The sequence below is a fragment of the Venturia canescens genome, chromosome 1 (genome assembly GCF_019457755.1).
Source record: "Venturia canescens isolate UGA chromosome 1, ASM1945775v1, whole genome shotgun sequence".
NCBI classification, from domain to species: Eukaryota; Metazoa; Arthropoda; class Insecta; order Hymenoptera; family Ichneumonidae; genus Venturia; species Venturia canescens.
Window position 1 is genome coordinate 29,840,966 of NC_057421.1, and position 20,596 is coordinate 29,861,561.

Consider the following 20,596-nt stretch of genomic DNA (forward strand, 5'->3'; position numbering starts at 1 on the left):
GATCATCACGATGAATCGACGAGGAGAAAGCCACTTTTTTTCAATTATTTTTGCGAGTCTCACAATCCGCAGCCGCATAGTGTGAATAGAAATTACATAGTACGTTTAGATAACTAGCAATGCTCACGAATTAGTGAAAAACGCAAACAAGCAGTACATATATATTTATATTTATATGATATTTGTATACTTATATATTTACCGCAAGTTTCTAGTATCTTAAATGTCTTCAACTCGCAGTTGGGCCTCCCGCAAGTAGAGCGACACTTATCGACACGGCACACAAAATAGACACCACACCTTGCACATCAAAAAAATTATTGCAAAGGAATAAAAATATACAAAAGAACAAGAAAAAAAATCATTTTCGACCGTTCGTCTCTGAAGTCTCCGGTTTTTTTCTTACGAAATGTTTCAGGCCCGTGGGAGTCTGGGGAAAGATTGTCGGCTCGCTGTGCGCCATTGCTGGTGTCCTGACGATCGCCCTTCCCGTACCAGTTATCGTCTCAAATTTCAATTACTTCTATCACCGTGAGACTGACCAGGAAGAGATGCAGTCGCAGAACTTTAATCACGTGACCAGCTGCCCGTATCTCCCTGGCACTATAGGTAAGCTTTCAGCAACGATTATTTACGATTATAAGAGGGAATTCCTGCAGAGTACAATATCAAAAGTATAGAGCCAAATTTCTTCGTTGTTTTCAAGCTCCAAATTTTTTAAGCGATTTCACCCCACTATACCGCCAAAATAGTATTCCTTTATTCGTAATTATACGTGATAAATATAAAACTTTATTTGGCGCTCCAATTATATTTTTTCGATCATTTCGTAAAAGATGTTTTCTGACATGCATTCGATCACCGCACTATTATGATAGTCCTTCTACTCCTCCTTCATGGCTAACTTCCCGGATAAAATAGAGCATGAGCCAGCAAACGGATTTCTGATTCGTCTAAATTTCTATCAACAGCAAAGTATTCTAAAGAGTCTTGCGGATCTGGCGCATTGATTGTTTCGTCGTTTATATAATGAAAGCGAATCTTTGATTCATATTTATTTGCGTCGAGTGTCTGTAGGAACAGTGCATCATTGTTTTTTTTTTTTTTTTTGAACGGATATTACTTTTTCTGCGACCACGGTATTCACACAATGTTTCGTGTGATTGAATTTGTCATGCGAATAAACAAGTACAATCGTGCCAAAAAAATATGTTTTCAAAGAAGCTCATTTGTGGAAGTTTATTTAAAAGTTAGCGATGGTAGTGCTGTACGATTAGAGCTTCGTTAGGATAAAAAATCATTCTGGATTTTATATGTCGAAAGACCTGACGGAATCGAGACCTACGTGATACGCCGGTTTGGTTAAGGTCATCGATTGCGTGACCCCTCCCTTTGCGTAGCTTTTGTTGGGCTCACTCGGTCAGTGATTAATGCTAATAGTCAAATTGCTATATATAGAGTCTCGGGTTTCGTTATCATTCTGTTATAATCGGGAAGGGCGAATCAACACACCTGAGTGTTTCATTGTGACACGCGAATCGATTCGCCCCACCATGAATGCGCAAAGACGAAAACTTCTGACGCACGAGAAAATCTTCGCATTACTCACGACTTGGGAAAGAAAAAGGGATTGGAGGATTTTTGGGGTCGATAAAAACACAAATTCAAGAGTACAGGCCTTTATATGCGTACTCTATACAAGGAAATATATTCAAGCAAGGTTTTGACCTTCTATTCCCATGACACCCATTTTCAAGGGATGGGCAAACACTTTCCAAGCGCGGCACTGTTATATAAGGATAGGTGGCTGGATTTTATTTTCATTCTTCAATAAATTATGCAGCGAAGATCTTTTTTCTTCTCGGATCGAGTTCACGTTTCATGTTTCATTAGAGGTGTTTCCATATTGAATTTTTTGGTTCCACAGAAAGTACCAAGTTAATGAAAATAATTAGAACGTTGCTGTACAATCTTAATGCGGGTAATAGAAAAAATGATTATTGTCAAAACGGAGCTTTTGGATGTCACGTTTTGGCGTTGAACTTGTTGAAACGGTTCATTCTTAAATTGAAATAATGTAGTTTAGTGTATGCTCTTGATTCGGGATTCATGAAACTCTAAAATATACGGAAAGAAACTAACTTTTTCGTGTAACTATTTTTCGAACCTTGATTGAGTCGTGAAATTATGTAATCATATTCATCGATGAAGACAGTGTTACGAAATACACACGAAGGTTGACGGGACCGCGAGGCCACTGTAGTGTTCAATAGAAAAACTTGTGTCGCATAAGTACGTGATGTGAAGATGAAAGGCTTTGCCGTTCACTGTAATCCTTTTACTCACGAAGCCACATGAGACGAGGTGCTACTTGATTTGTCACCTCGCATAGAATCGCATATCGTGTTACATTCCATAGCCCCTAATAAACTCACCATCTTACATACTTTCATCTCCTCTTACATCTTGTCACGTTACATCATCGATTCCTCTTTTATTTCCAGTCCAGTTTATCATTTGGCGAGATCAAAAAATTTAACTATTATATCGATATTCTCATGGGTTGCCATTGGACTTGGCAGATTTCATTCGATTTCACCATGTCTTACGTTCATTATTCCCAAATTCATTGTTCATCGGAAAATAATGACCTGAATACATGTCTCAACATTTATTTGCATGAGTAGTGCAAAGAAACAGAAAACTGTAGGGCTTCTATTTCACAGGAAGGAGGTAAAATTTTTTTTCGCTTCGTCAGGATATAAAAAGAAATTAAAAAGACAATACTTGTAATGTGCATTTAACAGGTCAACACATGAAGAAGAGCTCGCTATCAGAATCGTCGTCTGACATAGTCGAGCTCGGGGAGGGTATCCTGATGACCCAACAGGAGGGTACGAAAAAACCTAACTGCAATTCCCGCCACAACAATAACATCAACCCAGCCAGCGTGAGCATTGAGACTGACGTCTGACTACTAGGTGAGCATTTGGCGATTGATTTTATTTTTACTTCTCACCATCTACTAAATTCATTTGGAACACGGAGAAAAAGAGGCCGAAAATTCTTGAGGAAAGTACTAAGAATATAGTATCTCGGGGACAGTATATAACTGGATTGCAGCATTAATTCGAAGAGCAGTAATAAAAACTGTTCTATCCATGATAATAAAAAGACCAATACTCATCCCTTATATTCAAAAGACTTGAGAGTGCTTTTTTTTCTATAAGCATAGTAAAAAATCTTTTCAGTCACTTCAAATGTTTATATCGCAAAGTATGCTCGGGCAAAACCCCGAAAAAAAACGATACGTATGGTAAAATGTCACACGTATTCGGTTTATATTCGTGTATTTATCATTGAATTTACTATGCTGACAGTCAAAATTTGTGATTTACGATGGATTTCTACTTATCCGTAAGTGCTAGTCTGACGTGATGAATAACACTCGAAAACAGAACGAAATACTATAGTTCTCGCACGTGCATCATTTTTTGCTATGCACATAAAGCTGTTTAGAATTGAAGGGATGAAAAATTGGAAAATTCAAAAAATACTATGCTGTTTGTAATCGGTGCCTAAATTCTTTAAAAATTCTTGAAAAATAATATATTCCTCACTGTACAAAACGAATTCGTTTTCTCCGCGAAGAGATGTTGAATAAATTTTTTTCGTACACTTTTCGGCTTTCTGCGTAAGAGTGCTGCAAGAAAGTCTGAAGCATTGTGAGCAATAGAATTACTCTGATGTAAAATGACGAAAATTTTGTTGAACATACTGTTTTCCACAGCAAACATGATTATCAATGAACATTCGCTGATCGGTTATTATTAGCTTTGGATCGTGGTAGTGTCGGGAGATGGAAGTTTTTATCACTCGGGTGGTGGAAATTTAGTATTTATTTCAATTCAAACAAAATAAATCGACCTCAAAATAAATCGTCGTAAATTCGATAATTATGGAGTTTGATTACTTTACTGAAAAACGGTGGAGTTTTTTTTTTGGTGAAATTGTAATTGAATTACGATTATAATAAGTGAAAATGCGTCGGTGGTGGCTGACGCTTTCCATTATTTTCATAAACTATGAGGTTTTGAATTTTTCAGAAGCACATGATGAAGTAGGGCAATTTTGAATATTTTCGTAAAAGTAATCAAACTCCATAATTCCCCAAATTCGGTTTGCACATCTGAAGAAAAGTTTAAATAATGTGCACGTTGTGAAAAAAAAAGAAAACAAAAGAATTATCATATAATATTATCGTTTCGTCGTGAAAAATACGGTCTCTGAATCCATCGTTATTTTTGACTCGAGAACGACGATTAAAGAAACATTTGAAAAATTCCAGTAAAGGAGACGGTGGCAGCGTGGCGACCAGTGCTGGGCATAGTGTTGAAGAGCATCAGCGGCTCCCTGCGTTATCACGTGGCGTAGGACTACAGTTCCGCAATTTTGATCGCTTCAACGTAAAAAAAAGTTAACAGCAAAATAAAACAACACGAACGAACGAAAGAACAACGGAAAAATATTGAAAAAAGAAGATTAAAGAACATAACTCGAGAAAACCTAACAACGGAATAGCTATGGCAAAAGAATGTGTGATTCGGATATCGGGAATGGGATGAGTGGGTCGATCGTAAGAGAGAAGCGAAAGAGAGAGAGAGAGAGAGAGAGAGAAAGGGAAAGAACGAGTGAGAAGAGGAGCAGGCAGAGAAGTTCGAAAAAAATCTAAAGTCTGTCCGTTAATGGTTTGCGAGGGGTGTGCAGTCGTGTCTCGTGTCGAACTGAAACTCGCGACAAAAAGAAAACACAACATATTATATAAATATATATATATATATATGTATTTACAAAAGCGAGGCCAATTGGAGGGAGTGAAGAGAATCGCTTTGGAAGAGTGTCTCGTTTTTTGATACAGCGCACCCCGAGCATATCGGGATCTATGAGTAAAAATACGAGTATATGTATATGTATATACATATATGTATCAATATATATGCGTATATGTAAATAAACACATGTATATGTATATATCTATACATAAATACATGCGTATGCATACTTTTGAACGAATATATATATAAAGATATAAATAAAATGCCGCTATTCGCGCCCCACACCACCGACTCCAGTGTTCAAATCGCATCTCCGTAGCGCCGTTCTCCCGTCGACGAAACAGTGAGATTGAAAGCGTCCCGTGTGTGTGAGGACGCGCGTGTGTGCGTGTGCGTGTCTGTGTGTGCTTGTGCGTTGAGTACATGGGGATAAAAAAGAGGGAAAAAATGAGAGTGAGAAAGAGAGTTGTACATATACATGATAAAAATGCAGGTGTACCCGTATATATACGTTGAAAGTATGTATATATACAGATGTATACGCGTGCGTCTAGCTGACGGAAGTAAAAACTGAAAAAAGAGAAATGAAAAAAACTCAAAGTACCGGCTGGTACGGAAAATTACGCAGTAAGCGGGAGAAGAGAACGGAAGCAAGGCTCGGGAGAGAAAAAAAAAGAGCGCGAACAAGAGTGTGCGGGAGAGGGGTGAGGGGAGAGGAGGAGTTGGAGTTAAAAAAATCGGAAAATGGTTGGGGAGTTGGAGGGAGCTCCGGCGTGCCTCGGGGATCATACCAGATAATACTAATTATTGTAACTAATAATTAATCGACTACGTAATGCGATGTTATGGAAAAAGTCGCAATGGGACATAGAACGGTAATGGAAAACGAGAGGAAACGAAAAAAAAAGGAGACAGAAAGTCCTAAACATGGTGAGAATTAAGATCGATCAAGCAACAATGTAACGTAAATGATCAATCGGTCGATCGGGTCGAAACGTCGATGGAAAAAAAAAACGATAAAAGATACAACAACAAATAACCAAACAAACAAAATAAATACAAACAAAAAATAAGGGTGGAAAGTTTTTTAAACGAGTCGTTTTTACGCAGATATAGACGCCGTACACGGTCCGTCTTAAATGTTGCAATTAAGTCATATATGTATGATGATATACATGTACATAATCATGTACAAGTTTCTGAAACAAAAGTGGCGTAAGTGTATGGTCGTACGCGCACGTGTAAGTGTAAATAATAATTTATCGCGGTGGAAAGGAAAAAAGGTTGAACAAATATCTCGTCGTGGGCATATGTGGGTATATATATAAATATATATAAAAAAATATATATATATTTATCTATATATTAATGCATACCTTGATGTGTATATATGTTTACGTACACGCACGTCCGGAAACGAGAGCCACTCGTGGTTATTGCTAATGCTAAAATCATGTATTGCATAGAACGTGTTTAATTTTAATTTTAATTATTATTGCTGTTGTTGTTATTGGGGTTACCATTATCATTGTTGTTATTATATTTCATTATGTGTATACAACTTTGTTTATAATTTCGATTATTACAATGACGACATCTATTATATATTATCTCTTTTTTTTTTTATTATTTTTTAATATATTATGTTACATTGTATGATTTGATTTTAGATTATTATCATTATTATTATTATTAATATTATGGCTAATCATCCATAAAAGAACGTTGGTATAAAAAAACTCGATGAATCACGCAATTTTTGGCAAAATGGAAACCGAGCGTTAAGTGCAAAACAAAGAATGAGGCTTAACGTCATCAGTCGAAAAAGTGAGGATCTAAGTCGTGGGCCACCATATGTGTTGACTCCAGGCTGTTGAAACAAAATTTTTTTTCGATTTAAAGATCGTACAACTTCTAATAAACTTGAGTTTTGCCATTCGAAGTAGTACGCTCTCCGAGTTTATTCTTTTTGGTCACTGGATGACGACACACAATACATCCAAAAATTGAATACGTCTCACTCGCTATTTTAATGATTCGACACCTATGTATGTATTATTAAACTCAGAATTTACTTGTGGAAACAAGATATGAAGGGATTAGCTTGAATAATGTTGACAAAATTAATTTGTAAATAGTAGGGAAATAATGGTTCTCCGGAATACCATCTCCCTACTTGGTTTAAATTTTTTTTGCTATTTTTACATAAAGCGGTAACTACTCGATTCGCCAATTTTTATTCTGTTGGAATCGTTTCCATTAATTACTATTCACAAGTCTACTGTGACGATAGCCAGATTGAGAAAATTTATGATTTCGCGTTGGAAAAGAATGAAAAAAAAAAAAAAAACACAAATATTCACACTGTCAGTGGAAGGGAGAAGCGATAATTACAAAATGACAAAAAAGTCAAGAGTTAGGACCAAAAATTGGAGAGAGTCAAGGACATCGTCAGATTTGAGAAAATTACGAGATGGTGAAAAAGGAAATGAGTGGAAAGCTGACCCTTCAATTGTTAATGGAAAGAGGGATTTTGCGTCAAAGCTTCGTATTTATAAAGAATCTAAATTTTGAAGTTCCTTCACATCTGTACGACATTTAAATCAAGTTCGATATCAGACGAGCATTTTTCCTATTCGTTTCAACGGGCCGAGTTGATTCCGCGATTTTTTTTCTTACATAATAAATTTTTAAAAATTTGTACAAAAATGTTTGCTTTTACGTTGGCTCTTCTTGAAACGAATGATAAAAATATTCAGTCCGGATGCCGAGCGTGAGCACACCAATACAAACGATTAAGTTTCTTAGCTTTAACAACCTGGCATATGACTAAGAAAGTCCTTCGTATTCCAGTGACGTTTTGAAGGTCGAGCGACCGCTACTATAAAGAAAAATCCGAATAGTGGAGTCGAACAGAGAGTGAAAACGAAAGAGATTCCGGAAAGAAAAAATGGGTTCTTTAAATCGGGACGTGGACCGGGCATAGCTCGTGTGAGAGCACCATACAATGTCCCATTCTACATCCCCGCATCCCGGTGTCCCCTCGCGCTCGCACATCTCAAAAAATAAGAAAGAAAACAAAAAAAAAGCAGTAGAATCCAGAGCGTTGCTCTTAAAGTCTCGAACATAACTGGCCGACGAATTTCGGGTGGTTCGCGAAATTCGAGAACAGGGGAAGGGAAAAATAACGAAAAAGAAAAAAAAACATAAAAGACACGTCACAGTCGAATACTATGCCGAACACCGGAGTTTCGAGAGGATTTTTCGCTACTGCGGAATACACTCGTCATTCGTCCAAAGAACTCCCCGTGATATTTCAAGTATACATTTAATGAAGTAATAAAAAGAAAAAAAAATGAAAAAAAGATACTCAAACGTATATATTCTAATTAGATATGCGGATGTAAGCAAAGTTTATGCATTTCTTCTTTGCGTAGAAACAAAGCGCGTGTAAGTTTTTTGGATTACCAATCAGAGTTGAGGAACGAAAAAAAAAACGGCAAAAATGAAAATGAAAGGAACATAATAAAGTAATAATAACGTCCTCAGCTATTGCAACACAATTTTTTCGATGATAATGCAAAAAAATAAGAAAGACAAAAAAGTAGCATACGAAGACACAGCCACACATACGAAATAAGATAAAGGCAAAAATATTCTCGCCCGGACATGAAAAAGTCCGATCGTCCATTCGTCGATGAATTTCAAGTAAAATTATACGACAAGAAAAAGAATACGACTCTTATTTATTTATTTATTTCTGACGTCCCGAAAGCTCACAATGCAGTTTAATAAAGTGAAAGCAGAATCAGCGGTGGCCAAAACTCCCCTGGGCAAACAGTTTTATCTAAATAGCGATGGATTTGTAACGAAAAACACTGAAAGAGATTATTGCCGAGTCAAAGAATGATGTCGAAACGGGACCTTCGACGCAAGGGTTCACGGGGATGCTCGGAATTGAAACGCGACGTGCAGCCAATCCTTCCTGCCGATTCCAATATATATCAGCTAAGAATCTACTTATACTAAACGAAAAATAGGGAAAGCAAAAAAACACAAAAAAAACATGAGTCGTAAATACTGAAGATAAGTCTTAATTCATAGAAAAGGGGCGAGTAATAGAGAACTTAAGGTAGTTCTGTACTTTTGTTGAAATCTTAAGAACTGGCTCGAATTTTAATATGGTATAACATTAGCCTTCATGGACCGACTGTCGAAATTTCAAATCGATTCACCATTTAGTTTTCGAGATATCCGCGATTTAAAATGGCTCATTTCGTACGAGACGCCTATATCCAACACGTCACTGGATAGCACTTTGTTTACATTTTTTATTAAGGAGGGTGGATTGCGACGATACAATGTTGCCATGCTAAACCATGTTAAAAATATTAAGAACTTCGAAATGATGAGAATTTCATAAAATTTGGTAAATGTATTCTTCATAAATATATAAGACGATATAAATTTTTCAAGATTTTTCTACCACATAGCTCTCGAGTAATTGAACACTAAAGTTCACGTGTATAAGCATAGTTTACACATATGCAGTTATACACCTCGTGCATAAGAACTTCGATTTAACGCTCAATTATGCGATAACCATGTGGTAAAAAAATTTGAAAAAAAATTGTATTTGTTTGCTTGATGTTAAAGAATGTTATCACCAAATTTGATCAAATTCTGATTATTTTCATTTCGTGATCCACCCTTCTTAGAAACGCTAAACGAATCTTACGACTTTAAAATAAAACTAGTCGTGTGTTCAGTACTATTGTGGGATTAATACTTTTAAAAAATGAGAATCTTTGACTATTTAGTTTCGGAGGTATTGATTGCTGAACTGCGTTAATTTTACATGACGCGAAACGGGCGCATGGCCAGTTGTGACGACGCGGCAACAGTGTACAGTGCGGCGAACTGATAGGCGCAATACAAAACAATATAAAAGCTTTTTTCTCAAATGTTCGACTACCTTTTTCGATGGAATTTCCATTTGAACACGTTTTAACTTATTTTGTGTCGAATAAATAAGATTTCGGGAAACACTGACATTTTGACACTCGACGCTATGGTAATATATACTGGAGAATGACATTGTTGCCACGATTACAGCGCCACTTTCAATGTGTGTAAAGGACCTATTCGTGCATGAGGCGTGATTGTGTAGGACAGGCAGAGTGTACAAGCTTTGACAAAACCGTATAAGCATTGGACATTTTAAAATACGTCGCGGCTCAAACTTTTAGCTCGTACATGTACATACAGAACTACCTTAAAACTCTAGATCGTCTGCGTTATCCATATGCACGTACAGTATGCTTTTTTCTTCTTCCAGCGTGGCTGGTGACTGCCTCCATTTTTACTATAGACATACACAGCCTTCGTTAAAACCTTTGGCTGCAACACACACACATACACACTAGGGTGTGTGGAAAAAAAACGATATTTTTTTTTTACTTTGCATCCAGCCGAAAAAGGTGATTCAAGGTGAAAAAAAAAATAATCCCAGAAGGAGAGCTCACCAAAAAATTTTTTCGAATGGCGCTTCGCGTTTCAAGATTTTCCATATTTTACCCACGAAATGATTGAGACCTCCGATCATTGTGTCATAACTCTTCAGGAAAAAATCGCACAAAAACGACAATGATATGTTTTTATAGAAAATCGATTCCCCTACAAAAAAAGTCCGTATGAACATTCAGCTTGGAGCAACCATTCTCGTGCTATCACCCTTCGAAGTTGGATCGATAGAAAAAAAATTTCCATAAAACTGTCGAAATCAAATTTTTCGTTTCACGAACAAACTTCTAGGAACTTTTTCGTAGAAAATTACTTGCTCTTTTAGAAAATCGTTATTATTATTCGAATTTTATAATTTGAATAAATTTACTTATTTTTTATGATTTTCATCAAATTATTGTAAACATGTTTCGTGCTTAGTTTCCATAGGATAAAAATGATTACCACTAAAAAACTCTTAAATATAAACTTTCCATCTCATTTTCATTACAATTGGGTATGAAAAGAAATAATAAAAGAAACGACATTTATCAATAATCGGGTTTCAAAAGTTTTTACTTTTTGCTATGATTTTTTTTTTCACCTGGTATCAAACATAAAATTACAAATGAGGGTAATTAACCCTTTTGCTTACACAAGGTAAGATTAAATAATACCCATTGCTATTTTTAAATGTGCCTTTATTGCAATTGGGTTATTTTTGACGAGGAGTTTGCATTATTTTCAATAAATATTGTAACTGCTCTTCGTTTTTGGTCAATGAGCCGTTGTAGGCTTCTATCAAAGCGATGCCATTAGCCATGTCATTGACAATTTTCAAATTTAAAAAAAAATCTGAGCATCTTAAATAACTGGCATTTTCAGGCCATAAGTCCATATTTACCCTCAGAAAGTCATGGGGTAAATTAATTTGGTTGAAAAGGGATAAGGATTCTTGTGTGACGAAATTTTGCTCGAGATTGCAACATTTTAGCCTTCACGCTCACCGGCACAGCATTGTCAAAAAGAGCATTGTTCGAATAAAAATAACGATTTTCTAAAAGAGCAAGTAATTTTCTACGAAAAAGTTCCTAGAAGTTTGTTCGTGAAACGAAAAATTTGATTTCGACAGTTTTATAGAAATTTTTTTTCTATCGATCCAACTTCGAAGGGTGATAGCACGAGAATGGTTGCTCCAAGCTGAATGTTCATACGGACTTTTTTTGTAGGGGAATCGATTTTCTATAAAAACATATCATTGTCGTTTTTGTGCGATTTTTTCCTGAAGAGTTATGACACAATGATCGGAGGTCTCAATCATTTCGTGGGTTATTCTTATGGAAAATCTTGAAACGCGAAGCGCCATTCGAAAAAATTTTTTGGTGAGCTCTCCTTCTGGAATTATTTTTTTTCACCTTGAATCGCCTTTTTCGGCTGGATGCAAAGTAAAAAAAAAATATCGGTTTTTTTTCCGCACACCCTAATACACACACACACACACACACACAAACGCGCGTGCATACACACACGGAAAGGGGGGGGGGGGAGAGAGAGACCTTTTTAGTTATGGATAACACAATGGATAATATTGACTAATAAAAAATATTTCGAACGTCAATTCCGTGAGATTACGTATTCGTTATAAATGTGTTTAAATAGCGAGCGAACAAGATTAACCTGTAAGAGGTACATTATTCTGTAGATATTTCTTTTTTTATAGAACCGATAATTTCAATGCCATACTGGGTGGCGTTAAATATGGCATCATGATTCCAATACAATTATAGAGAAAATGATTTTTTTCCTGTACACTTTTCGTTTATCGAGTGATTTTTTTTTTATTCGAAAAAATCTTGTTTCAATCTGTGTTTGTAGTGGGTTTTTATTATTTCAATCACGGTCATAAATAATTTTGATTTGTTGAAGTATTTCTTCTGCGATTTATCACGGAAAATCGCAGCTTAATGCAGGCATTACGATTTTACTCATGAACCACGTTTTTATTCGTGCAGTTTGGAATGAGAAAAATACGTTAGCATGGAGTTTTTTTTTATAAGAAATTTGATGAGCTGGTGTGCATGAGTATGTTTTTTTTACAATTCAATACGAAAATCCTTCTGACAATGAATTGCTAATACTCGTGGATTTAACTTTTACGAATCCAATTAAAAATGATTATGTTGTTCATTAGTTAAATGATTTTGAAATGCGAAAAAGAAATTTGATAATGGCATAGAAAACGTTGGATTGATTGAATCGTCGATAAACTTTTTGTAAAAAACCAAAAAAACCCAAAAACTGTGACGGTTCAGTGAAAAATCGTGGATTTGAGTTCACGCTATAAAGACTCATGGACGTATATCTTGAGCATTGGCAAACAACTATTGAATGAACAAATTGTAAAGTACCCAAATTATTTCATGAAATTCGAATTTGTCAAAATTCAAAGTTTATGGCAAAATGACTTCTATTTTAATTTCTATTTTAATTTACCCTACATGATCACACATCATCGACACTATTTTGGCTCCTACAGAATACTTATACATTAAATATTCTAAAACGTGAAACGATCATTGTCATGAGTTTAATTGAGAATATGAGTGTTTAATTATGAAATGGCGAAGAAAAACCTTGAGCAAGTAAATTTACAGAAAAGAACTAGTTTTTTGAACGCGAAAATCTTCGCGTTCATTTAGATACCGGGTAACCCGGAGGCTGGAAACATTTAATGTCTTCTTTTTAGAGTCTCTCATCGTCTCTCTTATCTCCGAAACACTACCAGAAAATGCCACTGAAAATCAATGATTGAAAACAAAAAAAGCAGAGCAGCGTTATTGATAAAAACTTTCAGAAGCTGTCTCTTATGACACGTTCCCTAAGTGTACGGTAGGTCGCTCTAGATATGACAACTTGCATCGTAGCGTTAATTGGGGTGAAAAGACTTCGAAAAGTATTCGAAAAGACTTCACATGAGAATTTGAGGGGGTCAAACAGAGAATAACAAAGATTATAGATTTAAAAGGCGTTTTGCGTTATTTTCTTTCTCATTGAACTTTATCGATGATTAATCATTCTCCGAGAATGACTACGATCATCTTAAATTTCTTGTTCTCATTATTGTTATTGATTGTAGTTTATTTTGTTAATTTAAACGATCACTATGAGCGATTAAAGGTTCGTTGTTTATAAATGCATACAAAAAATAAAAAGCTTTAAAATATTAGGCAAAAGAAAGAATTCGTTAAAGTTATTCCCCGCATGAATGGTGTGAGAGAAAAATAAGCAACCACTTATATCAAAATCTTTAGGAGCCATCGATGGCGCTCAGCTGAATCAAGAATTTACTATATTCAAGTGATTCGGACCCCCCGCCCTTACGTCTACGCACACGCGAACATAAACACACATACCGAAAAAGGTGCGCATAAAACAGTCTCATTCATGAGTACAAACCGTAACACTCATCTATGTGGAGGCTGTTTAGTAGGTTTATAAACAAAAGTTGTTTTTGTGTTCGAGCAGCTCAATACGTGAAACTTTAATGTGATTGTTCCCTCCTTTGAATTTCATTCACATGTGCCTAAAAAGCAGTATTTATTCGAATTGTCGAAGTCATGCTGAATATACTTTCATTTCAAATTCCCAATTTATTTTTGATTATATTAATTTGTATTTGATTCCCTTAACGGAATATCGCAAGGCACATGATGCTGGTATGAACCGAAAAAAAAAAATAACGTTACACGGCAGGATCTCAGTTCGTCACCGAGCAGTTGGACCCCTCATTGTTAGCGTATATACATGTATATACGAGGAAAATGCATAGAAAATAACGAATAATTGGTTAAAAAAAACATGTTGGTAATACAAAGTAACGAAGGAAACGTCAAAAGTTGCTCAGTGAAAAATTACAAGTTTGCCTCAATTAAATACTTTCCGTACTTTATATGGTTTGTAATAAACCAAAAACATATAACAAAATCGAAAGATCAACTTAAATTCATGTTACATCATATTTTTGAACCTGGATAATAAACAGAAGTAAAAGAAAAATTGCACACACGTACACACACTGACACCTATGGAGATTTAAGTATTAAACGCTTCTATTATTAATCTTGTTATTATTATTATTATCATCACTTGTCGTACATTTATCATGCATTAATCATACATCATCTTACATCATACATCATCATCATTATTGTTATTATTATTGTTATTAAAACATACTTGAATCTTTTGCCTCGCTGATTTAGTGACAAAATAACAAAAATAACGTGATACAAAATGCGAAAACTACCAGCCTAGATAATGACAAGGAGAAGACGTTTTCTCTTTATTGATGAAACAAAAGTAAATAAAAGATGAATTTAAAACTACTACTCTACTAATACTACTAAACTACCACTACTGCTACTACTAATACAAATATTACTATTACGTACTAAAAAGAGAGGAAAGAAAAACACTATGATAAATAATAAACAGGAGAACTATTCTGCTAGACGGTGTAGAATTGTTAGTCGTTCATGTTTAAATAACCAGTAAGGTAGCTCGAGTTTGTGACGCTGCCCCCGGTGATCGTATTCCTAACGAAATTCCAATTAGTTTATTTTCGATAAATTTCTGTGACGAAAATCTGGTGTTTCTCAAATGCAATTGAAAATATCATAAACCGAAATAACATTGAACGCATCTGCTGCCCTAGTCGTAGACAAAAAATTTTTATTAAAATTTTCCTCTTTCGTTTGAGTTTTAACGCAGATTATTATTGCAATTAATTGAATCAAGAGACGCAGTACCGTGGCTCGAGACGCTAAGTATTAAAAGAAGAGTCCAGCGCGAGCCCTGCCGCACTCTTCTACATGCAAATATCTCGTTTTCATGACGTCATAGCGTTTTAAAATCATTCCGTACTATATCTAACTAATGCAAAATCGATCTAAATGACAAAGCGTTTTTGGACGGAGATTGCGATTTTTGAAAATTCATTTGATTGGGAATTCGGATCATTGTATGAATCGGGTGAATCGTACCCATCATACCGACCCCTTCGGTTGACTCGCACTTTGACATTTCCCAAAAACAGACAAGAATTTTGAAAAACACCAATAAATGGAGAAAAAAAATTCGAACGATTAAAAAGACGTGATAAAATTCTGCTGGATGTATCGCTACTTAATCATTGGACTTCCATACTTTGAATGTTATGATATTCATCCCCCAAGGAAAACGTGAACACGTAGTCTATAATGAATTCGATACGAATAAGGAAGCAGTAAATTATGAATCGTACACGATTATAAAAACACAAACAAAGATGCACACACGCGCGCACACACAGGCACACACACACACACATACACACGCGCGCGCGCGCGCGCGCGTACAATGATTGAGAAAAAGAAAGAGGAGGAGAAAAAACGGAAACTACAAATTATAAATAAATAGGGTTGAAATATTTTCTGCCGTGATGGAAAAACTACGAGAAAAAGCTGAAACGTTCGGAGAATCGTTGCGATGAAGCATTTAAAATAAACGAAATGAAAAATAGAACTTTTACCGTATCCCCGTTTAAAAGTGTGACATCAATTCGATCTTGCAAATGAACCAGTCATTTAATTTATTATGAAAAAATATGGGGAGGGAAGATGAAAATTTGAACCATTCGGAAAATCGCATCTACAATTGAACTCAGCCTCGCTCCAGTTGGTGTATCCGAAAATGCGTGCATGTGCGTGAATTTTCATTCGTGAAATTTGACCATATGTGGTCAACGGAAAGGATCGAGGACGGTATCGAAAGCAATTAATTATGAGGCAAATACAATGTAAAAGAAGAAAAAATTGTACGAGAGCGAGGAACAGAAAGAGAGGGAAAGAATGAGGTGTACAAGTATGCATTCCGGAATATAAAGTAATTTTGCTACGACGAGGAAGCTGCTGTTACAGTAGAGAAGACAAAAATCTGTTGCTAACGTATTAATTAAATATACCCAAAAAAACATGCCGTCGAGACCTATGATCGAATAGGTTAATCAATCAGGCTGTCGTAGGTGAAACGATATTAAGGAAAATAATAAAGGTAATATAATAAAAACTAGATAGAAGAAATAGTGCCGGTGCTCTTTTGCACACCCTTATTGAGATGCGTGACTACATTTTCCCTCCTTAATTTACCATCTATTTTAATTATTTCCAATTTGTTTACGTTCGTTTTTCATGATGGTCGACGAATCATGAGCCATCGTCTGCCTGGGGTATAGCGAAAGTATCGTAAATTAAAAAATTTAGTGAAACCGAAAAAAAAACCAAATTCGAGTTATAATAAAGACTTATCTCCGGAGTGACGCAAAGTTTTCTGACAATTATAATGGGAAGAAGTGACAGAAACGAAGAAAAATAATACTGTAGTACGATCGCTTTCTAAACAGAGTAATTAGGCGTGCTCTATATCTGTAAATAATACACATAAGCCGATGAAATTTTATTTTCAATTTTATTCCCTGATCGTGAATAATGACATTGATGCGGCTCGTGCGTGACGTATCCACAGTCATATCGGACATCATCCGGGAGTGAAATACCAAGAGAACATAGAGGTTGCTTTAATCGTACCCTCACAAGACACACGCGCGATATTATAATTAGAGTGTGAGAGGATACAGATATGTATGGTGATTGTGACGACGAGGGGCGACTGCTCGTGGATCGAGCTGAACGCTTTAAGTGATATATTTAGATTTTACGGTCGAAATAAATAATTAATCGATGTAGCTATAGAAGAGAACGTGAGAAGCGAGATGAAAACTGGGAGAAAAATCACAACAACAACAATAATAACAAGAACAAAAGTTTGTTATTATTGAAATGTTCAATAATTTAAGCCACATTGAATAAGTATTACTTATAAATAATGAGTAAAATATTTTTAAATAAATAGTCAAATGTATATGTATATAATTAAGGCGATAACGTGCGTCGAATTATGAAGATGATAAACCGCGTTGAATAACCGCTCACAATTGATAAATCTCATTCATTACGAGACAGAGTAAGAGAAAAGATGAGAAACGAAAGAGAAGAAATAACGGGAAAAGAGATAACTATCATCACTAATGTACATGAATGACATCCATTATCAACTAATTTACTCGGTAGGCTTAATAATTTATTAAGAGAGACGTGGAAGGAAATGAGGAAGACGCAAGAGATCGGTGGAAAGAGAGTAAGGGATGAGATCGAAGAATGCGGAAATGAATTTAAATATCAAAAGAATATTTTTACGAGGGCTCTCTCATGCTACTCCAGCCAATCGAAATACGTTTCGTTATGATCTATTAATTAATAAATTAACTGAAAAAGTCATTTACATAGTATTGAGCACTGTTTTAAGTGCTTCTCCTTTTTTGGCTGTGTGAAGCTTCAAATTAAACACAAAGAATAAGAACAACAAATTATATATATGTATACATACATACACATGAGTATATGTATATATTTATATATATAATATTTGCTTTGCATAGACATTCTCAAAATTTTTTCGAGATAACGTCGTCGTTAGGTAACGATATTTTAGATAATCGAGTAACTCGGAAGCATGAAAAAAAAAAAAGTAAAAAATAATGAATTGATTGAATAATTAAATGAATAAACCATGAATTTAGAGGCGCGAAGAGTGCAGCATGAGCGAAAGAATGAGAGCAGCGTTTAAGCGACTCCTACAATATAAATAGATAATATGATTCCGCATCTCCGTTTGTACGCATTTTAGACGATTTCAAAATACCTTTTATTATATATGAATTAATAACAAAAGTAAAGGAAGACGAGGAAGGAGGAAAAAATAAGCGGAAGGAGAAGGAAACAAAAAAATAATCTTTTAACGGTACTAGCTCAGATAAACATCCTGCCGAGTTGCCCCGGGTTATGCTAAGTGACACCTGGCCCGAATTATAAATAATTAAACAAGCAACAACAAAATATGAAATAATGATTAAACAAACAAAGAAAAAGAATGAAAGGAAAAGAATAAAAAAAAAAAAAGGAAAAAAAAAAAACAATACCGCTAAGCGTCGCGCTTATGAATAGAGAATGAAAATACCATGAAATAACACATAGCTCTATTTTTTCGCCCAATAACAAATAATCTATATGTAAAAAGGCTAATTTTTTAAAAAACATCAAACTACGTACGCATGACACTAATAAACATTATCACCCACTTATACGCACTCACTGACACACGCGTACAAAAAACACAATCATCAACCGACCGACAAATACTCAGAGAGACTTCTTACATTTCCGGTGGCAAACGGATGACAACAAAAATCAATTAATGTTCTGTAAATATCTGGTTATCATTGTATAAAATTAACAACTATGGGCGAGTCATGAATTCCACCTACTCCAACACTGGATGAAAACGCCGTTGAACGATTTACCAATAATGTATATACGTATGTACATGTTTATATATATATATATATATATATTTCTACGGCATTCCATGTCAACACAGTTGTTTTATTTTTTTGGAATTTTCCAACATTTGCCGACTCTCCGTTTGTCTTTTTACCTTTATTGTAAGCTGGCAACTGTTTATCATTTGACATTGAATGTTATTCACCGAAGAGGGCCCACGAAATATATGAATATTGAAGCATTTACATCAATCATTGTTCCAGGACATTAGAATGAAAATTGACGACTATCGGGCTGCAAGTTTTGCCTTTAATGCCTCTATATAAATATAAATATATGTATATACGTATATACATAGTCACACAAATGCCGAATCGATATAATAATAAATATGTAAAGAAAAAAATTGCCTCAACTTGGTATCACGAATGCGGTCGTGTTACGAAGTAATTGTAATTACGTATAAAACGTATGTTAAATTTACCTCGATTATTCATCTGCTAGCGTTGAGACGTCGATCTTCGGATCTACGGATTTATAATACGGCATCGAATTTTCCAATAGTATCGCCCAACATCGTGAAAAATTTCGAGCAGACAAAACACCATGTGTCTCGTCCAACGACAGTAAGGAAAAAAAAATAAATACAATACAGAAACCCGTTAATCAGATTGTAATGACTAGACGAGACGTTCCATTGATTCGAGCCTGGTCTTCCTATCCGGAAATCCGGAGAATACTGAAATTTCGAAAACAGACAGGCTGAAGAAACTGCGATAAAGAAGAGATAAGAAAAACAACAAAATATAGAGAAACGACAGTTGTACGAGCCTTGCATCTTAGTGCGTTCTTGCTACACGAATTCTGCTTTTTTTGGAATATCGCGTCTACCGTTCTCAGAAATGAAATAAAATTTTCAAAAACGTAATAATAATAATAATAATAATAATAATAATAATAATAACGAAAAAATGGTAACGAGGTCTTTACTGCTTCCCTCTACGACGAGACCCTCCGATTTCATCGCGATAATACATACTGACTGAAATTTTACGAAATATGCATTTTTTTTTTTTTTTTTCAAAAACGCATAAATATTTGAAAAAAAAACGACACAATTCATAAAATTCGAGCTTTTTACAGACGTAAATGAAGAAAAAATCTAAGAAATAATACTTTATTGTACAAGTCAATCGAAAACAATCGCCTCTTTACAATCTTAATCGACAGCCTCCTAACTCTTTTGAAAAATTGGCTGATGGCAAGCAACCGAAACATTTTTGTGATAATATTACGTCTTTACGAGCTGGTTGCTACTTGCGTGGGTCTACTCGTCGCTGGGTTGGCACAGTAAAAACTCAGCAACGATCCTAATCGGAGAGTATTTGAAATAATCGCATCAAAACCAAGATAATTATTCGTTACATCGTTGTACATCGCGAACCATACAACATGATGTTGGAAAGAAAATAAAATCGAAATATTTATGTGTCGTGGCTCGATAAATGTTGAAAAAAAGTCAAACCCGTCGATCGTGCGAACGAAAACCCATCAACGGTAAACAAAAAAAAAGTTTTTTTTTCTTGAAGCCGGGTACCAAGGCACTCAGGGCAACGATAAATCGATGAATTTATTTATACGATGATGAATTAGTACGATTGTAAAGCGTCAAAATGCGGTTCGTGCGTATTTTATGCGAGACATCATTATAGCACTTAAAAGTACGTTACGATAAACAAAGAATGGAAAGAGATGAGAACAAAATAAAAAAAATAATAATGATAATGATGAAATCAATAAAAATAAATATTACCTAAATGAAGA

General features: G+C 35.2%; 1 protein-coding gene across 7 annotated transcripts in view; it reads left to right on the forward strand.

The window, feature by feature from the left end:
• Positions 1-8,566, forward strand: part of shaker (Potassium voltage-gated channel protein Shaker) — a 203,604-nt gene extending 195,038 nt beyond the window's left edge. For 6 of the 7 annotated variants that reach the window (XM_043433656.1, XM_043433655.1, XM_043433658.1 and 3 more), the window contains 3 exons: positions 419-609; positions 2,808-2,981; positions 4,349-8,566. In XM_043433656.1, the coding sequence (XP_043289591.1) occupies positions 419-609; positions 2,808-2,974 (358 nt within the window). In that variant the 3' untranslated portion in view covers positions 2,975-2,981; positions 4,349-8,566. Of the gene's footprint in view, positions 1-418; positions 610-2,807; positions 2,982-4,348 lie in introns of those variants that run through there. The other variant, XR_006262860.1, reaches the window with a different exon arrangement.
• The last annotated feature ends 12,030 nt before the right edge of the window (positions 8,567-20,596 follow it).